The following is a 26,518-nucleotide window of genomic DNA, read 5'->3' as shown; positions in this document are numbered from 1 at the left end:
CCAGTTGGCTTGTTAGCTCAATAGCCCTTTTTACAGTTCCCGGCGCCATATTGGATGTGTAACCGCGCAAACATGATAGCGAGGTTAGTGTTGAGTCGCGTTGCGAGTTCTAGTGAGAGTTTAGTGAAATGTGGTGGTGCTCTGTCCTTTTCATCGAGATATTTCGACAATGAACGATACTTTCCCTACGCAGGATATTCCTCCTTCTTCTACGAAAAGAAGAGGAAGACACTGTGCCGCTTTTTGTTTGTGCTAATAGCTATTATGACACAACAGGCAATCCAACAGGTCTGCATTTCTTCTCGTTTCCGAATGACGTCCAGCAGCGAATCGGATGGTGCAATCTCCTGAAGCGCCAGCATGGAAAGGACGGATTCTTCATCACAAAATCAACTTCTTTGTGCTCAGAACATTTCAAAACAGAAGACATGCGAAAAAACGTGGGCAGGTCGCTGGAAATTGGTGAAAGGTTTATAATGTTTGTACGGTTGTTTTGTTGCTTGGATACCAAAAGAAAATGGAGCTTTGATTTTCGGTATTGTAGTGTTTATGCTGGGATTTTTTTCTTCTTATTAAAAAGTGACATTTATATCTCTTTGTGCACTGTGGTCTTATACGATATCTGTGAACTGAATGTAAAATTATAAAATTATAATGTAAAATTAAAATGTAAAATTAAAAATTTAATAAAATCATGAGTTTATTATTATATATATGGGCAGAACCATCTCGATTAAACTAGTCAGTACCGAAAAAACCACGGAAAATGCTTGCTTAAAGGGTCCCAGTAGCAACTGTGACAACTCAAGAAGAGTCATTTGAAGTTGAACAGGAATCATTTCACCAAGAAGTTGAAGCAGCTGTGTCAACTGTCAATGCTGCTTCATCTTCACCAGCCCTGCAACAATCAGATGTTCTTAAGCTGCAACGGGAAATAGAGCTACTGCAAGTACAATTAGCTGACTTGAAAGAAAAACTAAGTGAAGTTGAAAACGAGGGGGATATTTATTGGCGTGCCAATTTTCAATTTTTTTTTGGATTGTCAGATAGCTTCGCGGTCAACACTGGGGTCAAGCAGGGTTGTTTGATGGCACCGTTTTTGTTTCTACTTGCTATGGACTGGATCATGAAGGAAACAACTAGAGAACAGCGAAATGGGATCCAGTGGAACTTATTGGAGCAACTTGAAGATCTAGAGTTTGCTGATGATATCGCCCTGGTGTCAAGTAACAACCAACAAATGCAGGACAAAACAGCACGGCTAACAGCTAATTCCATCAAGTTAGGCCTGCATCCGAATGTGAGTAAGACCAAGGTTATGAAGGTCAACTGCACCAACAACAGACCAGTTAAAGTGAGGGATACCATCTTGGAGGAAGTAACATCTTTTGTCTACCTAGGCAGTGTAGTCAGCATTGACGGAGGTTCCGATGAAGATATCAAGGTCAGGATAAACAAAGCCAGAGTAGCTTTCAATATGCTGAGGAAAGTGTGGTCCTCCCATGTCATCTCACGGAGAACCAAATTTAGAATTTTTAACACCAATGTCAAAGCAGTCCTCCTCTATGGCTCTGAAACGTGGAGAACAACTAACCAAACGTCCCAGAAATTGCAGACCTTCGTCAATAAGTGCCTTAGGCGAATTTTAAAAATCAGTTGGACTGACAGGGTAACGAACGAGATGCTGTGGGAATTAGCAGGCGAGGAACCAATCATAACTCAGATCTCAAAGAGAAAGTGGAGATGGATAGGTCACATCCTAAGGAAACCGGCTAACAACATCACCCGGCAGGCACTACGTTGGAACCCTCAGGGCAAGAGAAAGAGGGGTCGTCCCAGGAACTCCTGGAGAAGAGGTGTAGAGTCCCAAATGAGAAACTGGGGCCACACTTGGGCCACTTTAGGAAGATTTGCCCAGGACAGAACCCGATGGAGGACGGAAGTGGTTAATGGCCTATGCTCCAACCGGAGCTAAGGGAATATATATATATATATAATTTTCAATTGACAAAATTAAAGATGATGAGTCTGCGGTTCTATTTTATACTGGATTCCCAAACTATGGAGCACTCATAAGCTTCTATAATTTTATTGAACCAATGCTGGCAAAGATGCAGTACTGGAAAGGAGAGAAATTGTTGAAAGAGAGTCAGCATACCAAACAGATGATAACAGAGGTAAGCCGGGGCCTTCAAGAAACTGTCATTCTTGGATGAATTTTTACTCATACTTATGAGACTAAAGGCTGGGTTATTTGTACAAGATCTTGCTGATAGATTTGGGATCAGCAAGAGCCTGGTGTCCAGAATCTGCATTACATGGATTAATCTTAACTATGTGGAACCGAAAGAACCTTTCCCATCTCCAGCACAAGAACTTGTTTACAAGAATATGCTGCAAGAGTTTGCTCAATATGCAACAACTAGGATTATTTTAGACAGTACAGAACTGTTTATTTTTTCTTCTGTGAATAATAATGTTAATTATTGTCAATAGGCTCTTTGAAATGTTATGTTTGAAGAATAGAATTTTGAAGCTCCTTCCCCTAAAACATAGTTTAACTCGCATTTTATTGTCATGCCAATCACTTCTCTTATTTACACAATGTACAATGGTACCTTATCTTGATTTTACAAGCCCAACATCATCTTTTTTCCCTGAGTACTAACAACATTAATATTAATATTTCTTAATGTAAGGAAAGATTACACCTAAATCAATTTGAGCATTAAATTTGAGCTGGTGAAGGTGAAGCAGCATTGACAGTTGACACAGGTGCTTCAACTTCTTGTTGAAATAATTCCTGTTCAACTTCAAATGACTCTCCTTCAGTTTTCACAGTTGCTACCGGGACCCTTTTAGCAGGCATTTTCCATAGATTTTTCGGTACTGACCAGTTAAATCGAGATGGTTCTGCCCATATATATAATAATTAAACTCATCATTTTATAAGTTTAAAATTTTACATTTTAATTCTACATTACAATTTTATAATTTTACATTCAGTTCACAGATATCGTATAAGACCACAGTACACAAAGAAATATAAATATCACCTTTTTAATGAGGAGAAAAAAAATCCCCCCCCCCAAAACAAAAATCCCAGCATAAACACTTCAATACCGAAAATCAAAGCAGGCATTTTCTTTCGGTATCCAAGCAACAAAACAACCCTACAAACATTATAAACCTTTCACCAATTTCCAGCGACCTGCCCACGTTTTTTCGCATGTCTTCTTCTTTGAAATGTTCTGAGCACAAAAAAAAATTGATTTTGTGATGAAGAATCCGTCCTTTCCATGCTGGCGATTCAGGAGATTGCACCATCTGACTCCTGCTGGAAGTCATTCGGAAACTAGAAGAAATGCAGACCTGTTGAATTGCCTGCTGTGTCATAATAGCTATTAGCACAACCAAAAAGCGGCACAGTGTCTTCCTCTTCCTTTCGAAGAAGAAGGAGGAATATCCTGCGTAGGGAAAGTATCGTTCATTGTCGAAATATCTCGATGAAAAGGACAGTGCAAAACCACATTTCACTAAACTCTCACAAGAACTCGCAACGCGACTCAACACTAACCTCGCTATCATGTTTGCGCGGTTACACATTCAATATGGCGCCGGGAACTGTAAAAAGGACTATTGGTAGAGCGCTGCACTAGTATCGCAGAGGTCAGTGGTTCGAATCCCGTACAGGCCTTATTTTTTTCAGGTCTGATTTTCGCTATTGTATAAATAGCGCTCTCTACTGCGAGGATCGAGCATCATACGTATCTATAACTGCAGTTCAAAATATATGAACTTCATATATTCATCGTATATCAAATTTTTGTTAAGTGCAACTTGAAAAAGTCCTCTCTTAAAAAGTTAAACGCCCATTAGCTTCAAATCGACTAGTATGTAGTTTATATACTTTATATAGTTTTGTGTGATTTGGTTAACTGTTGTTCAAGGTAGTGCACCTCCTGACCCTTTGCTTGAACACCTGAAGAGTGTTGTCGTCTTAAAAGCAGAGTCAACCATATATCATTACATTGGTCATTAAAGAAGAGAATGGCCGCTTCATATATTACTGTGCTTTTCAACTGTGTATTCTGTTTTCTAGCTTTATGTGGACATACAGCTCGCTCACGCTGCAAGCAATGGTGACACTCGTGTTGCGAGGTTGCTCATAAAGAACGGAGCTGATGTCAACAAAGAAGGAGAGGTACGTCACAAGCATAACATTATCTTTGTATGGTAGAGTTTAGCGTGATTATGTGTTGAAAATGTTTACGGTGATTTCTCAGTGTCATTGCCCATCTTTAACCTCGCAATAAAAAAAAAAAACAACGACAACACCAACAACACATAATCAAGCGAATGACCTTGCATATATAAGGAAAAACACCTTCTGAACTTATGCTTAAGAAGCACCTACGGAGTGTACTCGTCTCAAACGCAGATTCAAGCATATATCCTGACCTTGGTCATTACGGAAGGGAATATGAGCTTTATATATAATTAAGTGTACCTTCTCTTATTTTTTTCTTTCCTACATTTTGAAGGAAACTCCACTCACTGCAGCAGCACAGAATGGTCACACGGATATGGTTAGGTTGCTTATAGAGAACGGAGCTGATGTCAACAAAGAAGGAGGAGGAGAGGTACGTTAGAAGCATAAAATTATATTTGTAATGTAGAGTTAAGTGAAAATTTGATGGTCAAATTTTGTTTGGCTTTTCAGTTGTTTTTGCTATTAAGCAAAATGTCGTAAGAAATAGTGAGGTATTTCTGTTTCGTTCTCGTTGTTTCTTTCATAGCGTGATAGTGCCGCCTTACACGATAAGGATAGATAAAAAGGGAAACCTGGCCACAAAAGATTTGGACTAAAACTTTTTTTTAAGGAATGGCTGAATTTGTTTAGAATCGCAAACATTTGGATGCCCTGAACTTTTATAGCTAAGTACAACAGATTCACCATGATTAAGTTGTTTTTGCCTCGACTTAACTACTAGGAAATTGCGTGGTGATAAATTGAAAATGTTGAAGGTGGTTTGTCAGTGTCATTGCGTACCCTGTACCCCGCATTAAAAAAAAAAAAAGCAGAAACAGCACAAGAGCAAAACATGTAATCGAGCGAATAAGCTCGCGTGCATTACCAGAAAGAACATGGTATTGTTTTGCAATTAATGAACCAAATAAAGAGGTACGATTGGATATAGCTCCTAAATGAGAACGGTGAGCAGTGTTTCTTATTTCATAATTTTGGTGTACAAATTTTTTTTAAGTGGTACTTGAAAAAGTATTCGCTTAAAAAGTTAAACGCCCATTAGTTCCAAATCAAGTATTATGTAGTTGATATACTTTATAAAGTTTTGTGTGATTTGGTTAACTGTTGTTCAAGGTAGTACACCTCCTGACTCTTTCCTTGAACACGTGAAGAGTGATGTCGTCTTAAAAGCAGGGTCAACCATATATCATTACATTGGTCATTAAAGAAGAGAATGGCCGCGTCATATATATTACTGTCATTTTCAATTGTGTTGAAAAAACAAAAACAACACATAATCGAGCGAATGACCTTGCATATATAAGGCAAAACTCCTTCTGACCTTATGCTTAAGTAGCACCTACGGAGTGTAGTCGTCTCAAACGCAGATTCAAGCATATATCCTGACGTTGGTCATTACGGAAGAGAATATGAGCTTTTTATTTTAGTGTACCTTCTCTTATTTTTTTTCCTAGATTATCAAGGACCCTCCACTCACTGCAGCTGCAAAGAATGGTCACACGGATATTGTTAGGTTGCTTATAGTGAACGGAGCTGATGTCAACAATGGAAGAGGATGGGTACGTTAGAAGCATAAAATTATATTTGTTATGTAGAGTTAAGTAAAAATCGGATGGTGAAATTTCGATTTGGCTTGTCAGTTGTTTTTGCTATTGGGCAAAGTGTCGTAAGAAGTAGTGAGCTATTTCTGTTGCGTTCTCCTTGTTTCTTTCGTAGCGTGATAGTGCCGCCTTAGACATTAGGATAGATAACAAAACAAACCTTGCCTCAAAAGATTTGGACTAAAACTTTTTTTAAGGAACGGCTAAATTTGTTTAGAATCGCAAACATGTGGATGCCCTGAACTTTTATTGCTAATTACAACAGCTTTACCATGATTAAGTCGTTGTTCCCTCGACTTAACTCCTGGGAAATTGCGTGGTGATAAATTGAAAATGTTTAAGGTGATTTGTCAGTGTCATTGCGTATCCTGTACCCCGCATTAAAAAAAAAAAAAAAACAGAAACAGCACAAGAACAAAACACGTAATGAAGCGAATAAGCTCGCGTGCATTCCTAGAACACGCTATTGTTTTGCAATTAAAGAACCAAATAAAGAGATACGATTGGATATAGCTCTTAAATGAGAGCGGTGAGCTGTATTTCTTATTTCATAATTTTGGTGTACAAATTTTTGTTAAGTGCTACTTGAAAAAGTATTCGCTTAAAAAGTTAAACGCCCATTAGTTCCAAATCGAGTATTATGTAGTTTATATACTTTATATAGTTTTGTGTGATTTTGTTAACTGTTGTTCAAGGTAGTACTTCTCCTGACTCTTTCCTTGAACACCTGAAGAGTGATGTCGTCTTAAAAGCAGAGTCAACCATATATCATTACATTGGTCATTAAAGAAGAGAATGGCCGCGTCATATATATTACTGTCATTTTCAATTGTGTTGAAAAAACAACAACAACACATAATTGAGTGAATGACCTTGCATATATAAGGCAAAACACCTTCTGACCTTATGCTTAAGTAGCACCTTCGGAGTGTAGTCGTCTCAAACGCAGATTCAAGCATATATCCAGACGTTGGTCATTACGGAAGAGAATATGAGCTTTTATATTAGTGTACCTTCTCTTATTTTTTTTTTCCTACATTTTGAAGGTAACTCCACTCACTGCAGCAGCAAAGAATGGTCACACGGATATTGTTAGGTTGCTTATAGAGAACGGAGCTTATGTCAACAAAGTAAGTCGATCGGTACGTTAGAAGCATAAAATTATATTTGTAATGTAGAGTTAAGTGAAAATTTGCTGGTCAAATTTTGTTTGGCTTGTCAGTTGTTTTTGCTTTTGGCCAAAATGTGGTAAGAAGTGGTGAGGTATTTCTGTTTCGTTCTCGTTGTTTCTTTTGTAGCGTGATAGTGCCGCCTTAGACATTAGGATAGATAACAAGGCAAAGCTGGCCACAAAAGATTTGGACTAAAACCTTTTTTAAAGAACTGCTGAACTTGTTTAGAATCGCAAACATTTGGATGCCCTGAACTTTTATTGCTAAGTGCAACAGGTTCATTATGATTTAGTCGCTTTTCCCTCAATTTAACTGCTGGGAAATTGCGTGGTGATAAATTGAAAATGTTGAAGGTGATTTGTCAGTGTCGTTGCGTATTCTGTACCCCGCATTACAAAAAAAAAAAAGAAAACACAAACAGCACAAGAGGAAAACATGTAATGAAGGGAATAAGCTCGCGTGCATTGCTAGAACATGGTATTGTTTTGCAATTAATGAACCAAATAAAGAGGTACGATTGGATATAGCTCCTAAATGAGAACGGTGAGCTGTACTTCCTATCTCATAATTTTGGTACAAATTTTTGTTAAGTGCTACTTGAAAAAGTATTCGCTTAAAAAGTTAAACGCCCATTAGTTCCAAATCAAGTATTATGTAGTTTATATACTTTATAAAGTTTTGTGTGATTTTGTTAACTGTTGTTCCAGGTAGTACTCCTCCTGACCCTTTCCTTGAACACCTGAAGAGTGATGTCGTCTTAAAAGCAGAGTCAACCATATATCATTACATTGGTCATTAAAGAAGAGAATGGCCGCGTCATATATATTACTGTCATTTTCAATTGTGTTGAAAAAACAAAAACAACACATAATCGAGCCAATGACCTTGCATATATAAGGCAAAACTCCTTCTGACCTTATGCTTAAGTAGCACCTACGGAGTGTAGTCGTCTCAAAAGCAGATTCCAGCATAAATCCTGACGTGGGTCATTACGGAAGAGAATATAAACTTTATACATAATTAAGTGTACCTTTTCTTATTTTTGTCTTTCCCAGATTTGGAAGAACACTCCACTCACTGCAGCTGCAGGGAATGGTCACACAGAGATTGTTAGGTTGCTTATAGTGAACGGAGCTGATGTCAACAATGGAAGAGGATATGTACGTTAGAAGCATAAAATTATATTTGCAATGTAGAGTTAAGTGAAAATTTGATGGTCAAATTTTGTTTGGCTTTTCAGTTGTGTTTGCTTTTGGGCAAAATGTGGTAAGAAGTAGTGAGGTATTTCTGTTTCCTTCTCGTTGTTTCTTTTCTAGCGTGATAGTGCCGCCTTAGACGTTAGGATAGATAAAAAGACAAACCTGGCCACAAAAGATTTCGACTAAAACTTCTTTTAAAGAACGGCTGAACTTGTTTAGAATCGCAAACATTTGGATGCCCTGAACTTTTATTGCTAAGTGCAACAGGTTCATTATGGTTAAGTCGCTTTTCCCTCAATTTAACTGCTGGGAAATTGCGTGGTGATAAATTGAAAATGTTTAAGGTGATTTGTCAGTGTCGTTCAGTATTCTGTACCCCGCATTAAAAAAAAAAAAAAAAACAGAAACAGCACGAGAGCAAACCATGTAATCACGGGAATAAGCTCGCGTGCATTGCAAGAACATGGTATTGTTTTGCAATTAATGAACCAAATAAAGAGAAACGATTGGATATAGCTCCAAAATGATAACGGTGAGTCGTATTTCTTATTTCATAGTTTTGGTGTACAAATGTTTGTTAAGTGGTACTTGAAAAAGTATTCGCTTAAAAAGTTAAACGCCTATTAGTTCCAAATCGAGTAATATGTAGTTTATATACTTTATATAGTTTTGTGTGATTTTGTTAACTGTTGTTCAAGGTAGTACTCCTCCTGACTCTTTCCTTGAACACCTGAAGAGTGATGTCGTCTTAAAAGCAGAGTCAACCATATATCATTACATTGGTCATTAAAGAAGAGAATGGCCGCCTCATATATATAACTGTCATTTTCCATTGTGTTGAAAAAACAACAACAACGCATAATCGAGCGAATGACCTTGCAAATATAAGACAAAACACCTTCTGACCTTATGCTTAAGAAGCGCCTACGGAGTGTAGTCGTCTCAAAAGCAGATTCAAGCATAAATCCTGACGTTGGTCATTACGGAAGAGAGTATGAGCTTTATATATTAGTGTACCTTGTCTTATTTTTGTCTTTCCTACATTTTCAAGAACATTGCACTCATTGTAGCTGCAGAGAATGGTCAGACGGATATTGTTAGGTTGCTTATGGAGAACGGAGCTGATGTCCACAAAGGAGGAGGGGTACGTTAGAAGGATAAAATTGCATTTCTAATGAAGAGTTAAGTGAAAATTTGATGGTTAAATTTTGTTTGGCTTTTCAGTTGTTTTTGCTTTTGGGCAAAATGTCGTAAGAAGTAGTGAGGTATTTCTGTTTCCTTCTCGTTGTTTCTTTTGTAACGTGAGAGTGCCGCCTTAGACATTAGGATAGATAACAAGGCAAACCTGGCCACAAAAGATTTGGACTAAAACTTTTTTTAAAGAACGGCTGAATTTGTTTAGAATCGCAAACATGTGGATGCCCTGAACTTTTATTGCTAAGTGCAACAGGTTCGTCATGATTAAGTCGCTTTGCCCTCAACTTAACTGCTGGGACATTGCGTGGTGATAAATTGAAAATGTTGAAGGTGATTTCTCAATGTATTTGCGTATTTTGCATCCTTGGAGACCCAGGGGCTGTGTGTCGATTTCAAGTTAGGGCATGAAGAGCCCCTGGCGACATTGTCTTACAAGACTAGTTCCAAACGGTCGCAGTCGTTCTGCCATGTGATTGGTGCCAGAAAAGCTTTGTGTTTTTGTGCCCAATCAGAGTGAAGTGTGCTTTAGAGTGTTTTCGTGTGTTTTAACACGAACATATTCTAGTAGCTCAGTTACTCGCTATGTTTGTTTGGACCGTGCGACGGAGATTTGCTTGAGGTGAAAAGTGTCAGCCTCAGCACACAATGTAAGAGAAATCGATCAGATTGTCGGCGAAAATCTTACCGGAAATTTTACTGAATACTTTCGCTGGTATCACTAGAGAACGTGTTTTAAAGTTTGCGAGGTTTGTATGCAACACGATGGTTGCAGTCATTGATATGTCGCTTTAAACGTTAAACGAGATTTAAGCTCAAATCTTTTTAGGTTTTTTGCATAATTTGCTGTGACTGAAACTTTGCCAATCCCGTGAAGTTATTTCGTCGCACGGGCCACGCAGATATGTCGAGCAACTGGCGCTTTCGCCTACGTAGCTTTCTGCTTTCTGTACGCGCAAAAATGAAATCTTAGTGGTAAAGTCGTTCACAATACGGCCAAGGTTGCAGAGAACGTTAAGTTCGTGGACGACCTCCAGCAAGTGCTAAGAGAAAGCTTAGCTGTGTTTCCAGTTAGCTAATTAAAATTTGAACAAACACTTATTAGCGAGAACGTCGTGCGAAGGAGAGATGTTTTCGGCCAGTTACTGAAGGGGTTTGGAAAGAGTTTAATCTTTGAACTGCTGCCGAGAGTGTTGAAATTCTTGAGCTAGGAATGCCACGGATTCTCTTCTTGTCCCTTGGTCACTGTCTTTTCACCTCTTCTGTCGATTGTGGAAGACCAAGTTAAATACCTTTGATCATTGGGAATCGATCCGACGCTGTTCACCATGGGTAAAACAAAACCAAAGACCAAGAAATATTAGATGGAAAGAGCGGGTTTGCTTTATTGCAAATGTCAGCTTAGTAGTACAGGGTCATCTACCCACATCAAATAAGCAAAATTTTCCACCCTTAATTTTTTTTTTTTCAAGCGAAGATGAGATTAGATTTTAGCACGCGCAGAAAGTTGCGCAAGTACCAGTTGCTCGACATACCTGCGTGGCCCGTGCCACGAAATAACTTCACGGGATTGGCAAAGTTTCAGTCACAGGAAATTATGCAAAAAATTTAGAAAGATTTAAGCTTAAATCTCGTTTAACGTTTAAAGCGACATATCAATGACTGCAACCATCGTGTTGTACACAAACCTCGCAAACTTTAAAACACGTTCTCTAGTGATACCTGCGAAAGTATTTAGTATAATTTCTGGTAAGATTTTCGCCGAATATCTGATCGATTTCTCTTACATTGTGTGCTGAGACTAAAACTTTTCACCTCAAGCAAATCGCCGTCGCACGGTCCAAACAAACATAGCGAGTAACTGAGCTACTAGAATATGTTCGTGTTAAAACACGCGAAAGAACTCTAAAGCACACTTCACTCTGATTGGGCAGAAAAACAAAGACTTTCTGGCACCAATCAGATGGCAGAACGACTGCGGCCGTTTGGAACAAGTCTTGTAAGACAATGTCCCCAGGGGCTCTTCATGCCCTAACTTGAAATCCACTCAGCCCCTGGGTCTCCGAGGATGCGTATTCTGTACCCCGCATTAAAAAAAGAAACAGAAACAACACACGAGGAAAACATGTAATCAAGGGAATAAGCTCGCGTGCATTGCTAGAACATGGTATTGTTTTGCAATTAATGAACCAAATAAAGAGAGACGATTGGATATTGCACCAAAATGATAACGGTGAGCTGTATTTCTTATTTGATAGTTTTGGTGTACAAATGTTTGTTAAGTGGTACTTGAAAAAGTATTCGCTTAAAAAGTTAAACGCCTATTAGTTCCAAATCGAGTAATATGTAGTTTATATACTTTATATAGTTTTGTGTGATTTGGTTAACTGTTGTTCAAGGTAGTACTCCTCCTGACTCTTTCCTTGAACACCTGAAGAGTGATGTCGTCTTAAAAGCAGAGTCAACCATATATCATTACATTGGTCATTAAAGAAGAGAATGGCTGCTTCATATATATTACTGTCATTTTCAATTGTGTTGAAAAAACAACAACAACGCATAATCGAGCGAATGACCTTGCATATATAAGGCAAAACTCCCTCTGACCTTATGCTTAAGAAGTACCTACGGAGTGTAGTCGTGTCAAACGTAGATTCAAGGATATATCCAGACGTTGGTCATTACGGAAGAGAATATGAGCTTTATATATTAGTGTACCTTCTCTTATTTCTGTCTTTCCTAGATTGAGAACAACACTCCACTCACTGTAGCTGCAGAGAATGGTCACACGGATATTGTTAGGTTGCTTATAGAGAACGGAGCTTGTGTCAATGGACGGCCATGGGTACGTTAGAAGCATAAAATTATATTTGTAATGTAGAGTTAAGTGAAAATTTGATGGTTAAATTTTGTTTGGCTTTTCAGTTGTTTTTGCTTTTGGGGAAAATGTGGTAAGAAGTAGTGAGGTATTTCTGTTTCCTTCTCGTTGTTTCTTTAGTAGCGTGATAGTGCCGCCTTCGACAATAGGATAGATAACAAGGCAAACCTGGCCACAAAAGATTTGGACTAAAACCTTTTTTAAAGAACGGCTGAATTTGTTTAGAATGGCAAACATTTGGATGCCCTGAACTTTTATTGCTAAGTGCAACAGGTTCATCATGATTAAGTCGCTTTTCCCTCAACTTAACTGCTGGGAAATTGCGTGGTGATACATTGAAAATGTTGAAGGTGATTTCTCAATATTGTTGCGTATTTTGCATCCGTAGAGACCCAAGGGCTGTGTGTCGATTTCAAGTTAGGGCATGAAGAGCCCCTGGCGACATTGTCTTACAAGACTAGTTCGAAACGGTCGCAGTCGTTCTGCCATGTGATTGGTGCCAGAAAAGCTTTGTGTTTTTGTGCCCAATCAGAGTGAAGTGTGCTTTTGAGTCTTTTCGTGTGTTTTAACACGAACATATTCTAGTAGCTCAGTTACTCGCTATGTTTGTTTGGACCGTGCGACGGAGATTTGCTTGAGGTGAAAAGGGTCAGCCTGAGCACAAAATTTGAGAGAAATCGATCAGATTGTCGGCGAAAATTTTACCGGAAATGATACTGAATACTTTCGCTGGTATCACTAGAGAACGTGTTTTAAAGTTTGCGAGGTTTGTATGCAACACGATGGTTGCAGTCATTGATATGTCGCTTTAAACGTTAAACGAGATTTAAGCTCAAATCTTTTTAGGTTTTTTGCATAATTTGCTGTGACTGAAACTTTGCCAATCCCGTGAAGTTATTTCGTCGCACGGGCCACGCAGATATGTCGAGCAACTGGCGCTTTCGCCTACGTAGCTTTCTGCTTTCTGTACGCGCAAAAATGAAATCTTAGTGGTAAAGTCGTTCACAATACGGCCAAGGTTGCAGAGAACGTTAAGTTCGTGGACGACCTCCAGCAAGTGCTAAGAGAAAGCGTAGCTGTGTTTCCAGTTAGCTAATTAAAATTTGAACAAACACTTATTAGCGAGAACGTCGTGCGAAGGAGAGATGTTTTCGGCCAGTTACTGAAGGGGTTTGGAAAGAGTTTAATCTTTGAACTGCTGCCGAGAGTGTTGAAATTCTTGAGCTAGGAATGCCACGGATTCTCTTCTTGTCCCTTGGTCACTGTCTTTTCACCTCTTCTGTCGATTGTGGAAGACCAAGTTAAATACCTTTGATCATTGGGAATCGATCCGATGCTGTTCACCATGGGTAAAACAAAACCAAAGACCAAGAAATATTAGATGGAAAGAGCGGGTTTGCTTTATTGCAAATGTCAGCTTAGTAGTACAGGGTCATCTACCCATATCAAATAAGCAAAATTTTCCACGCTTACCTTTTTTTTTTTTAAGCGAAGATGAGATTAGATTTTAGCACGCGCAGAAAGTTGCGCAAGTACCAGTTGCTCGACATACCTGCGTGGCCCGTGCCACGAAATAACTTCACGGGATTGGCAAAGTTTCAGTCACAGGAAATTATGCAAAAAATTTAGAAAGATTTAAGCTTAAATCTCGTTTAACGTTTAAAGCGACATATCAATGACTGCAACCATCGTGTTGTACACAAACCTCGCAAACTTTAAAACACGTTCTCTAGTGATACCTGCGAAAGTATTTAGTATAATTTCTGGTAAGATTTTCGCCGAATATCTGATCGATTTCTCTTACATTGTGTGCTGAGACTAAAACTTTTCACCTCAAGCAAATCGCCGTCGCACGGTCCAAACAAACATAGCGAGTAACTGAGCTACTAGAATATGTTCGTGTTAAAACACGCGAAAGAACTCTAAAGCACACTTCACTCTGATTGGGCAGAAAAACAAAGACTTTCTGGCACCAATCAGATGGCAGAACGACTGCGGCCGTTTGGAACTAGTCTTGTAAGACAATGTCCCCAGGGGCTCTTCATGCCCTAACTTGAAATCCACTCAGCCCCTGGGTCTCCGAGGATGCGTATTCTGTACCCCGCATTAAAAAAAGAAACAGAAACAACACACGAGGAAAACATGTAATCAAGGGAATAAGCTCGCGTGCATTGCTAGAACATGGTATTGTTTTGCAATTAATGAACCAAATAAAGAGAGACGATTGGATATTGCACCAAAATGATAACGGTGAGCTGTATTTCTTATTTGATAGTTTTGGTGTACAAATGTTTGTTAAGTGGTACTTGAAAAAGTATTCGCTTAAAAAGTTAAACGCCCATTAGTTCCAAATCGAGTAATATGTAGTTGATATACTTTATAAAGTTTTGTGTGATTTGGTTAACTGTTGTTCAAGGTAGTACTCCTCCTGACTCTTTCCTTGAACACCTGAAGAGTGATGTCGTCTTAAAAGCAGAGTCAACCATATATCATTACATTGGTCATTAAAGAAGAGAATGGCCGCTTCATATATATTACTGTCATTTTCAATTGTGTTGAAAAAACAACAACAACGCATAATCGAGCGAATGACCTTGCATATATAAGGCAAAACTCCCTCTGACCTTATGCTTAAGAAGCACCTACGGAGTGTAGTCGTGTCAAACGTAGATTCAAGGATATATCCAGACGTTGGTCATTACGGAAGAGAATATGAGCTTTATATATTAGTGTACCTTCTCTTATTTCTGTCTTTCCTAGATTGAGAACAAGACTCCACTCACTGTAGCTGCAGAGAATGGTCACACGGATATTGTTAGGTTGCTTATAGAGAACGGAGCTTATGTCAATCGACGGCCATGCGTACGTTAGAAGCATAAAATTATATTTGTAATGTAGAGTTAAGTGAAAATTTGATGGTCAAATTTTGTTTGGCTTTTCAGTTGTTTTTGCTTTTGGGCAAAATGTGGTAAGAAGTAGTGAGGTATTTCTGTTTCCTTCTCGTTTTTTCTTTACTAGCGTGATAGTGCCGCCTTAGACATTAGGATAGATAACAAGGCAAACCTGGCCACAAAAGATTTGGACTAAAACCTTTTTTAAAGAACGGCTGAATTTGTTTAGAATGGCAAACATTTGGATGCCCTGAACTTTTATTGCTAAGTGCAACAGGTTCATCATGATTAAGTCGCTTTTCCCTCAACTTAACTGCTGGGAAATTGCGTGGTGATAAATTGAAAATGTTGAAGGTGTTTTGTCAATATTGTTGCGTATTTTCCATCCGTAGAGACCCAGGGGCTGTGTGTCGATTTCAAGTTAGGGCATGAAGAGCCCCTGGCGACATTGTCTTACAAGACTAGTTCCAAACGGTCGCAGTCGTTCTGCTATGTGATTGGTGCCAGAAAAGCTTTGTGTTTTTGTGCCCAATCAGAGTGAAGTGTGCTTTAGAGTGTTTTCGTGTGTTTTAACACGAACATATTCTAGTAGCTCAGTTACTCGCTGTTTGTTTGGACCGTGCGACGGAGATTTGCTTGAGGTGAAAAGGGTCAGCCTCAGCACACAATTTGAGAGAAATCGATCAGATTGTCGGCGAAAATTTTACCGGAAATGATACTGAATACTTTCGCTGGTATCACTAGAGAACGTGTTTTAAAGTTTGCGAGGTTTGTATGCAACACGATGGTTGCAGTCATTGATATGTCGCTTTAAACGTTAAACGAGATTTAAGCTCAAATCTTCTTAGGTTTTTCGCATAATTTGCTGTGACTGAAACTTTGCCAATCCCGTGAAGTTATTTCGTCGCACGGGCCACGCAGATATGTCGAGCAACTGGCGCTTTCGCCTACGTAGCTTTCTGCTTTCTGTACGCGCAAAAATGAAATCTTAGTGGTAAAGTCGTTCACAATACGGCCAAGGTTGCAGAGAACGTTAAGTTCGTGGACGACCTCCAGCAAGTGCTAAGAGAAAGCTTAGCTGTGTTTCCAGTTAGCTAATTAAAATTTGAACAAACACTTATTAGCGAGAACGTCGTGCGAAGGAGAGATGTTTTCGGCCAGTTACTGAAGGGGTTTGGAAAGAGTTTAATCTTTGAACTGCTGCCGAGAGTGTTGAAATTCTTGAGCTAGGAATGCCACGGATTCTCTTCTTGTCCCTTGGTCACTGTCTTTTCACCTCTTCTGTCGATTGGGGAAGACCAAGTTAAATACCTTTGATCATTGGGAATCGATCCGATGCTGTTCACCATGGGTAAAACAAAACCAAAGACCAAGAAATATTAGATGGAAAGAGCGGGTTTGCTTTATTGCAAATGTCAGCTTAGTAGTACAGGGTCATCTACCCACATCAAATAAGCAAAATTTTCCACGCTTACCTTTTTTTTTTTCAAGCGAAGATGAGATTAGATTTTAGCACGCACAGAAAGTTGCGCAAGTACCAGTTGCTCGACATACCTGCGTGGCACGTGCCACGAAATAACCTCACGGGATTGGCAAAGTCTCAGTCACAGGAAATTATGCAAAAAATTTAGAAAGATTTAAGCTTAAATCTCGTTTAACGTTTAAAGCGACATATCAATGACTGCAACCATCGTTTTGTACACAAACCTCGCAAACTTTAAAACACGTTCTCTAAGGATACCTGCGAAAGTATTTAGTATAATTTCTGGTAAGATTTTCGCCGAATATCTGATCAATTTCTCTTACATTGTGTGCTGAGACTAAAACTTTTCACCTCAAGCAAATCGCCGTCGCACGGTCCAAACAAACATAGCGAGTAACTGAGCTACTAGAATATGTTCGTGTTAAAACACGCGAAAGAACTCTAAAGCACACTTCACTCTGATTGGGCAGAAAAACAAAGACTTTCTGGCACCAATCAGATGGCAGAACGACTGCGGCCGTTTGGAACTAGTCTTGTAAGACAATGTCCCCAGGGGCTCTTCATGCCCTAACTTGAAATCCACTCAGCCCCTGGGTCTCCGAGGATGCGTATTCTGTACCCCGCATTTAAAAAAGAAACAGAAACAACACACGAGGAAAACATGTAATCAATGGAATAAGCTCGCGTGCATTGCTAGAACATGGTATTGTTTTGCAATTAATGAACCAAATAAAGAGAGACGATTGGATATTGCACCAAAATGATAACGGTGAGCTGTATTTCTTATTTGATAGTTTTGGTGTACAAATGTTTGTTAAGTGGTACTTGAAAAAGTATTCGCTTAAAAAGTTAAACGCCTATTAGTTCCAAATCGAGTAATATGTAGTTTATATACTTTATATAGTTTTGTGTGATTTGGTTAACTGTTGTTCAAGGTAGTACTCCTCCTGACTCTTTCCTTGAACACCTGAAGAGTGATGTCGTCTTAAAAGCAGAGTCAACCATATATTATTACATTGGTCATTAAAGAAGAGAATGGCTGCTTCATATATATTACTGTCATTTTCAATTGTGTTGAAAAACCAACAACAACGCATAATCGAGCGAATGACCTTCCATATATAAGGCAAAACTCCCTCTGACCTTATGCTTAAGAAGCACCTACGGAGTGTAGTCGTGTCAAACGTAGATTCAAGGATATATCCAGACGTTGGTCATTACGGAAGAGAATATGAGCTTTATATATTAGTGTACCTTCTCTTATTTCTGTCTTTCCTAGATTGAGAACAACACTCCACTCACTGTAGCTGTAGAGAATGGTCACACGGATATTGTTAGGTTGCTTATAGAGAACGGAGCTGATGTCAACGACGTTGTAGGGGTACGTTAGAAGCATAAAATTATATTTGTAATGTAGAGTTAAGTGAAAATTTGATGGTTAAATTTTGTTTGGCTTTTCAGTTGTTTTTGCTTTTGGGGAAAATGTGGTAAGAAGTAGTGAGGTATTTCTGTTTCCTTCTCGTTGTTTCTTTAGTAGCGTGATAGTGCCGCCTTAGACAATAGGATAGATAACAAGGCAAACCTGGCCACAAAAGATTTGGACTAAAACCTTTTTTAAAGAACGGCTGAATTTGTTTAGAATGGCAAACATTTGGATGCCCTGAACTTTTATTGCTAAGTGCAACAGGTTCATCATGATTAAGTCGCTTTTCCCTCAACTTAACTGCTGGGAAATTGCGTGGTGATAAATTGAAAATGTTGAAGGTGATTTGTCAATATTGTTGCGTATTTTCCATCCGTAGAGACCCAGGGGCTGTGTGTCGATTTCAAGTTAGGGCATGAAGAGCCCCTGGCGACATTGTCTTACAAGACTAGTTCCAAACGGTCGCAGTCGTTCTGCTATGTGATTGGTGCCAGAAAAGCTTTGTGTTTTTGTGCCCAATCAGAGTGAAGTGTGCTTTAGAGTGTTTTCGTGTGTTTTAACACGAACATATTCTAGTAGCTCAGTTACTCGCTATGTTTGTTTGGACCGTGCGACGGAGATTTGCTTGAGGTGAAAAGGGTCAGCCTCAGCACACAATTTGAGAGAAATCGATCAGATTGTCGGCGAAAATTTTACCGGAAATGATACTGAATACTTTCGCTGGTATCACTAGAGAACGTGTTTTAAAGTTTGCGAGGTTTGTATGCAACACGATGGTTGCAGTCATTGATATGTCGCTTTAAACGTTAAACGAGATTTAAGCTCAAATCTTTTTAGGTTTTTTGCATAATTTGCTGTGACTGAAACTTTGCCAATCCCGTGAAGTTATTTCGTCGCACGGGCCACGCAGATATGTCGAGCAACTGGCGCTTTCGCCTACATAGCTTTCTGCTTTCTGTACGCGCAAAAATGAAATCTTAGTGGTAAAGTCGTTCACAATACGGCCAAGGTTGCAGAGAACGTTAAGTTCGTGGACGACCTCCAGCAAGTGCTAAGAGAAAGCTTAGCTGTGTTTCCAGTTAGCTAATTAAAATTTGAACAAACACTTATTAGCGAGAACGTCGTGCGAAGGAGAGATGTTTTCGGCCAGTTACTGAAGGGGTTTGGAAAGAGTTTAATCTTTGAACTGCTGCCGAGAGTGTTGAAATTCTTGAGCTAGGAATGCCACGGATTCTCTTCTTGTCCCTTGGTCACTGTCTTTTCACCTCTTCTGTCGATTGGGGAAGACCAAGTTAAATACCTTTGATCATTGGGAATCGATCCGATGCTGTTCACCATGGGTAAAACAAAACCAAAGACCAAGAAATATTAGATGGAAAGAGCGGGTTTGCTTTATTGCAAATGTCAGCTTAGTAGTACAGGGTCATCTACCCACATCAAATAAGCAAAATTTTCCACGCTTACCTTTTTTTTTTTCAAGCGAAGATGAGATTAGATTTTAGCACGCACAGAAAGTTGCGCAAGTACCAGTTGCTCGACATACCTGCGTGGCACGTGCCACGAAATAACCTCACGGGATTGGCAAAGTCTCAGTCACAGGAAATTATGCAAAAAATTTAGAAAGATTTAAGCTTAAATCTCGTTTAACGTTTAAAGCGACATATCAATGACTGCAACCATCGTTTTGTACACAAACCTCGCAAACTTTAAAACACGTTCTCTAAGGATACCTGCGAAAGTATTTAGTATAATTTCTGGTAAGATTTTCGCCGAATATCTGATCAATTTCTCTTACATTGTGTGCTGAGACTAAAACTTTTCACCTCAAGCAAATCGCCGTCGCACGGTCCAAACAAACATAGCGAGTAACTGAGCTACTAGAATATGTTCGTGTTAAAACACGCGAAAGAACTCTAAAGCACACTTCACTCTGATTGGGCAGAAAAACAAAGACTTTCTGGCACCAATCAGATGGCAGAACGACTGCGGCCGTTTGGAACTAGTCTTGTAAGACAATGTCCCCAGGGGCTCTTCATGCCCTAACTTGAAATCCACTCAGCCCCTGGGTCTCCGAGGATGCGTATTCTGTACCCCGCATTTAAAAAAGAAACAGAAACAACACACGAGGAAAACATGTAATCAATGGAATAAGCTCGCGTGCATTGCTAGAACATGGTATTGTTTTGCAATTAATGAACCAAATAAAGAGAGACGATTGGATATTGCACCAAAATGATAACGGTGAGCTGTATTTCTTATTTGATAGTTTTGGTGTACAAATGTTTGTTAAGTGGTACTTGAAAAAGTATTCGCTTAAAAAGTTAAACGCCTATTAGTTCCAAATCGAGTAATATGTAGTTTATATACTTTATATAGTTTTGTGTGATTTGGTTAACTGTTGTTCAAGGTAGTACTCCTCCTGACTCTTTCCTTGAACACCTGAAGAGTGATGTCGTCTTAAAAGCAGAGTCAACCATATATTATTACATTGGTCATTAAAGAAGAGAATGGCTGCTTCATATATATTACTGTCATTTTCAATTGTGTTGAAAAACCAACAACAACGCATAATCGAGCGAATGACCTTCCATATATAAGGCAAAACTCCCTCTGACCTTATGCTTAAGAAGCACCTACGGAGTGTAGTCGTGTCAAACGTAGATTCAAGGATATATCCAGACGTTGGTCATTACGGAAGAGAATATGAGCTTTATATATTAGTGTACCTTCTCTTATTTCTGTCTTTCCTAGATTGAGAACAACACTCCACTCACTGTAGCTGTAGAGAATGGTCACACGGATATTGTTAGGTTGCTTATAGAGAACGGAGCTGATGTCAACGACGTTGTAGGGGTACGTTAGAAGCATAAAATTATATTTGTAATGTAGAGTTAAGTGAAAATTTGATGGTTAAATTTTGTTTGGCTTTTCAGTTGTTTTTGCTTTTGGGGAAAATGTGGTAAGAAGTAGTGAGGTATTTCTGTTTCCTTCTCGTTGTTTCTTTAGTAGCGTGATAGTGCCGCCTTAGACAATAGGATAGATAACAAGGCAAACCTGGCCACAAAAGATTTGGACTAAAACCTTTTTTAAAGAACGGCTGAATTTGTTTAGAATGGCAAACATTTGGATGCCCTGAACTTTTATTGCTAAGTGCAACAGGTTCATCATGATTAAGTCGCTTTTCCCTCAACTTAACTGCTGGGAAATTGCGTGGTGATAAATTGAAAATGTTGAAGGTGATTTCTCAATATTGTTGCGTATTTTGCATCCTTAGAGACCCAGGGGCTGTGTGTCGATTTCAAGTTAGGGCATGAAGAGCCCCTGGCGACATTGTCTTACAAGACTAGTTCGAAACGGTCGCAGTCGTTCTGCCATGTGATTGGTGCCAGAAAAGCTTTGTGTTTTTGTGCCCAATCAGAGTGAAGTGTGCTTTAGAGTGTTTTCGTGTGTTTTAACACGAACATATTCTAGTAGCTCAGTTACTCGCTATGTTTGTTTGGACCGTGCGACGGAGATTTGCTTGAGGTGAAAAGGGTCAGCCTCAGCACACAATTTGAGAGAAATCGATCAGATTGTCGGCGAAAATTTTACCGGAAATGATACTGAATACTTTCGCTGGTATCACTAGAGAACGTGTTTTAAAGTTTGCGAGGTTTGTATGCAACACGATGGTTGCAGTCATTGATATGTCGCTTTAAACGTTAAACGAGATTTAAGCTCAAATCTTTTTAGGTTTTTTGCATAATTTGCTGTGACTGAAACTTTGCCAATCCCGTGAAGTTATTTCGTCGCACGGGCCACGCAGATATGTCGAGCAACTGGCGCTTTCGCCTACATAGCTTTCTGCTTTCTGTACGCGCAAAAATGAAATCTTAGTGGTAAAGTCGTTCACAATACGGCCAAGGTTGCAGAGAACGTTAAGTTCGTGGACGACCTCCAGCAAGTGCTAAGAGAAAGCTTAGCTGTGTTTCCAGTTAGCTAATTAAAATTTGAACAAACACTTATTAGCGAGAACGTCGTGCGAAGGAGAGATGTTTTCTGCCAGTTACTGAAGGGGTTTGGAAAGAGTTTAATCTTTGAACTGCTGCCGAGAGTGTTGAAATTCTTGAGCTAGGAATGCCACGGATTCTCTTCTTGTCCCTTGGTCACTGTCTTTTCACCTCTTCTGTCGATTGTGGAAGACCAAGTTAAATACCTTTGATCATTGGGAACCGATCCGATGCTGTTCACCATGGGTAAAACAAAACCAAAGACCAAGGAATATTAGATGGAAAGAGCGGGTTTGCTTTATTGCAAATGTCAGCTTAGTAGTACAGGGTCATCTACCCACATCAAATATGCAAAATATTCCACGCTTAGCCTTTTCTATTTTTTGAAGCGAAGATGAGATTAGATTTTAGCACGCGCAGAAAGTTGCGCAAGTACCAGTTGCTCGACATACCTGCGTGGCCCGTGCCACGAAATAACTTCACGGGATTGGCAAAGTTTCAGTCACAGGAAATTATGCAAAAAATTTAGAAAGATTTAAGCTTAAATCTCGTTTAACGTTTAAAGCGACATATCAATGACTGCAACCATCGTTTTGTACACAAACCTCGCAAACTTTAAAACACGTTCTCTAGTGATACCTGCGAAAGTATTTAGTATAATTTCTGGTAAGATTTTCGCCGAATATCTGATCGATTTCTCTTACATTGTGTGCTGAGACTAAAACTTTTCACCTCAAGCAAATCGCCGTCGCACGGTCCAAACAAACATAGCGAGTAACTGAGCTACTAGAATATGTTCGTGTTAAAACACGCGAAAGGACTCTAAAGCACACTTCACTCTGATTGGGCAGAAAAACAAAGACTTTCTGGCACCAATGAGATGGCAGAACGACTGCGACCGTTTGGAACTAGTCTTGTAAGACAATGTCCCCAGGGGCTCTTCATGCCCTAACTTGAAATCCACTCAGCCCCTGGGTCTCCGAGGATGCGTATTCTGTACCCTGCATTAAAAAAAAAAAAAAAGAAACAGAAAAAACACACGAGGAAAACATGAAATCAAGGGAATAAGCTCGCGTGCATTGCTAGAACATGGTATTGTTTTGCAATTAATGAACCAAATAAAGAGAGACGATTGGATATAGCTCCAAAATGATAACGGTGAGCTGTATTTCTTATTTGATAGTTTTGGTGTACAAATTTTTGTTAAGTGGTACTTGAAAAAGTATTCGCTTAAAAAGTTAAACGCCCATTAGTTCCAAATCGAGTAATATGTAGTTTATATACTTTATATAGTTTTGTGTGATTTGGTTAACTGTTGTTCAAGGTAGTACTCCTCCTGACTCTTTCCTTGAACACCTGAAGAGTGATGTCGTCTTAAAAGCAGAGTCAACCATATATCATTACATTGGTCATTAAAGAAGAGAATGGCCGCGTCATATATATTACTGTCATTTTCAATTGTGTTGAAAAAACAACAACAACACATAATCGAGCGAACGACCTTGCATATATAAGGCAAAACTCCTTCTGACCTTATGCTTAAGAAGCACCTACGGAGTGTAGTCGTCTCAAAAGCAGATTCCAGCATAAATCGTGACGTTGGTCATTACGGAAGAGAATGTAAGCTTTATATATAATTAAGTGTACCTTTTCTTATTTTTCTCTTTCCTAGAATTGGAAGAACACTCCACTCACTGCAGCTGCAGGGAATGGTCACACGGATATTATTAGGTTGCTTATAGAGAACGGAGCTGATGTCAACAAAGAAGGAGGGGTACGTTAGAAGCATAAAATTATATTTGTAATGTAGAGTTAAGTGAAAATGTGATGGTCAAATTTTGTTTGGCTTTTCAGTTGTTTTTGCTATTAAGCAAAATGTCGTAAGAAGTAGTGAGGTATTTCTGTTTCGTTCTCGTTGTTTCTTTCGTAGCGTGATAGTGCCGCCTTAGACAATTAGGATAGATAAAAAGGCAAACCTGGCCACAAAAGATTTGGGCTAAAACTTTTCTTAAGGAATGGCTGAATTTGTTTAGAATAGCAAACATTTGGATGCCCTGAACTTTTATAGCTAAGTACAACAGATTCACCATGATTAACTTGTTGTTCCCTCGACTTAATTACTAGGAAATTGCGTGGTGATAAATTGAAAATGTTTAAGGTGATTTGTCAGTGTCGTTGAAAAAGTATTCCCTTAAAAAGTTAAACGCCCATTAGTTCCAGATCGAGTATTATGTAGTTTATATACTTTAAAAAGTTTTGTGTGATTTGGTTAACTGTTGTTCAAGGTAGTACTCCTCCTGACTCTTTCCTTGAACACCTGAAGAGTGATGTCGTCTTAGAAGCAGAGTCAACCATATATCATTACATTGGTCATTAAAGAAGAGAATGGCCGCGTCATATATATTACTGTCATTTTCAATTGTGTTGAAAAAACAACAACAACACATAATCGAGCGAATGACCTTGCATATATAAGGCAAAACTCCTTTTGACCTTATGCTCAAGTAGCAACTACGGAGTGTAGTCGCCTCAAACGTAGATTCAAGCATATATCCAGACATTGGTGATTACGGAAGAGAATATGAGCTTTATATATTAGGGTACCTTCTCTTATTTTTTTCTTTCCTACATTTTGAAGCAAAATCCACTCACTGCAGCAGCACAGAATGGTCACACGGATATTGTTAGGTTGCTTATAGAGAACGGAGCTGATGTCAACAAAGGAGGAGGGGTACGTTAGAAGCATAAAATTATATTTGTAATGTAGAGTTAAGTGAAAATTTGATGGTCAAATTTTGTTTGGCTTCTCAGTTGTTTTTGGTTTTGGGCAAAATGTCGTAAGAAGTAGTGAGGTATTTCTGTTTCCTTCTCGTTGTTTCATTAGTAGCGTGATAGTGCCGCCTTAGACATTAGGATAGATAAAAAGGAAAACCTGGCCAGAAGAGATTTGGACTAAAACTTTTTTTAAAGAACTGCTGAACTTGTTTAGAATCGCAAACATTTGGATGCCCTGAACTTTTATTGCTAAGTGGAACAGGTTCATTATGATTAAGTCGCTTTTCCCTCAATTTAACTGGTGAGAAATTGCGTGGTGATAAATTGAAAATATTGAAGCTGATTTGTCAGTGTCGTTGCGTATTCTGTACCCCACATTAAAAAAAAAAAAAAAAAAAAAGAAAGAGCACGAGAGGAAAACATGTAATCAAGGGAATAAGCTCGCGTGCATTGCTTGAACATGGTATTGTTTTGCAATTAATGAACCAGATAAAGAGGTACGAGTGGATATAGCTCCTAAATGAGAAGGGTGAGCTGTATTTCTTATTTCATAATTTTGGTGTACAAATTTTTGTTCAGTGCTCCTTGAAAAAGTATTCGCTTAAAAAGTTAAACGCGCATTAGTTCCAAATCGGGTATTATGTAGTTTATATACTTTATATAGTTTTACGTGATTTGGTTTACCTTTGTTCAAGGTAGTACTCCTCCTGACCCTTTCCTTGAACACCTGAAGAGTGATGTCGTCTTAAAAGCAGAGTCAACCATATATCATTACATTGGTCATTAAAGAAGAGAATGGCCGCGTCATATATATTACTGTCATTTTCAAATGTGTTGAAAAAACAACAACAACACATAATCGAGCGAACGACCTGCATATATAAGGCAAAACTCCTTCTGACCTTATGCTTAAGAAGCACCTACGGAGTGTAGTAGTCTCAAAAGCAGATTCCAGCATAAATCCTGACGTTGGTCATTACGGAAGAGAATGTAAGCTTTATATATAATTAAGTGTACCTTTTCTTATTTTTGTCTTTCCTAGAATTGGAAGAACACTCCACTCACTGCAGCTGCAGGGAATGGTCACACGGATATTATTAGGTTGCTTATAGAGAACGGAGCTGATGTCAACAAAGAAGGAGGGGTACGTTAGAAGCATAAAATTATATTTATAATGTAGAGTTAAGTGAAAATGTGATGGTCAAATTTTGTTTGGCTTTTGAATTGTTTTTGCTATTAAGCAAAATGTCGTAAGAAGTAGTGAGGTATTTCTGTTTCGTTCTCGTTGTTTCTTTCGTAGCGTGATAGTGCCGCCTTAGACAATTAGGATAGATAAAAAGGCAAACCTGGCCATCGAGTAATATGTAGTTTATATACTTTATATAGTTTTGTGTGATTTGATTAACTGTTGTTCAAGGTAGTACTTCATCTGACTCTTTCCTTGAACACCTGAAGAGTGATGTCGTCTTAAAAGCAGAGTCAACCATATATCATTACATTGGTCATTAAAGAAGAGAATGGCCGCGTCATATATATTACTGTCATTTTCAATTGGGTTGAAAAAACAAAAACAACACATAATCGAGCGAATGACCTTGCATATATAAGGCAAAACTCCTTCTGACCTCATGCTTAAGAAGCAC

General features: G+C 38.9%; 1 protein-coding gene across 1 annotated transcript in view; it reads left to right on the top strand.

Annotated features, from left to right (window-relative positions):
* The window catches only part of LOC111345789 (uncharacterized), a 51,802-nt gene that overhangs the window by 14,558 nt on the left and 10,726 nt on the right, over nucleotides 1-26,518 (top strand). Inside the window, exons 14-26 of the mRNA XM_088731385.1 lie at nucleotides 4,103-4,204; nucleotides 4,545-4,643; nucleotides 5,725-5,829; nucleotides 6,918-7,001; nucleotides 8,099-8,203; nucleotides 9,294-9,386; nucleotides 12,180-12,281; nucleotides 15,075-15,176; nucleotides 17,968-18,069; nucleotides 20,863-20,964; nucleotides 23,773-23,874; nucleotides 24,739-24,831; nucleotides 25,918-26,019. Coding sequence (XP_088587511.1) covers nucleotides 4,103-4,204; nucleotides 4,545-4,643; nucleotides 5,725-5,829; nucleotides 6,918-7,001; nucleotides 8,099-8,203; nucleotides 9,294-9,386; nucleotides 12,180-12,281; nucleotides 15,075-15,176; nucleotides 17,968-18,069; nucleotides 20,863-20,964; nucleotides 23,773-23,874; nucleotides 24,739-24,831; nucleotides 25,918-26,019 — 1,293 coding nt within the window. The remainder of the gene's footprint in view (nucleotides 1-4,102; nucleotides 4,205-4,544; nucleotides 4,644-5,724; nucleotides 5,830-6,917; nucleotides 7,002-8,098; nucleotides 8,204-9,293; nucleotides 9,387-12,179; nucleotides 12,282-15,074; nucleotides 15,177-17,967; nucleotides 18,070-20,862; nucleotides 20,965-23,772; nucleotides 23,875-24,738; nucleotides 24,832-25,917; nucleotides 26,020-26,518) is intronic.

The sequence above is a fragment of the Stylophora pistillata genome, chromosome 8 (assembly GCF_964205215.1).
Source record: "Stylophora pistillata chromosome 8, jaStyPist1.2, whole genome shotgun sequence".
In the NCBI taxonomy this organism is placed as follows: domain Eukaryota; kingdom Metazoa; phylum Cnidaria; class Anthozoa; order Scleractinia; family Pocilloporidae; genus Stylophora; species Stylophora pistillata.
The sequence above is the reverse complement of the archived record's forward strand: the minus strand, read 5'-3'. Positions and strand labels throughout refer to the sequence as shown.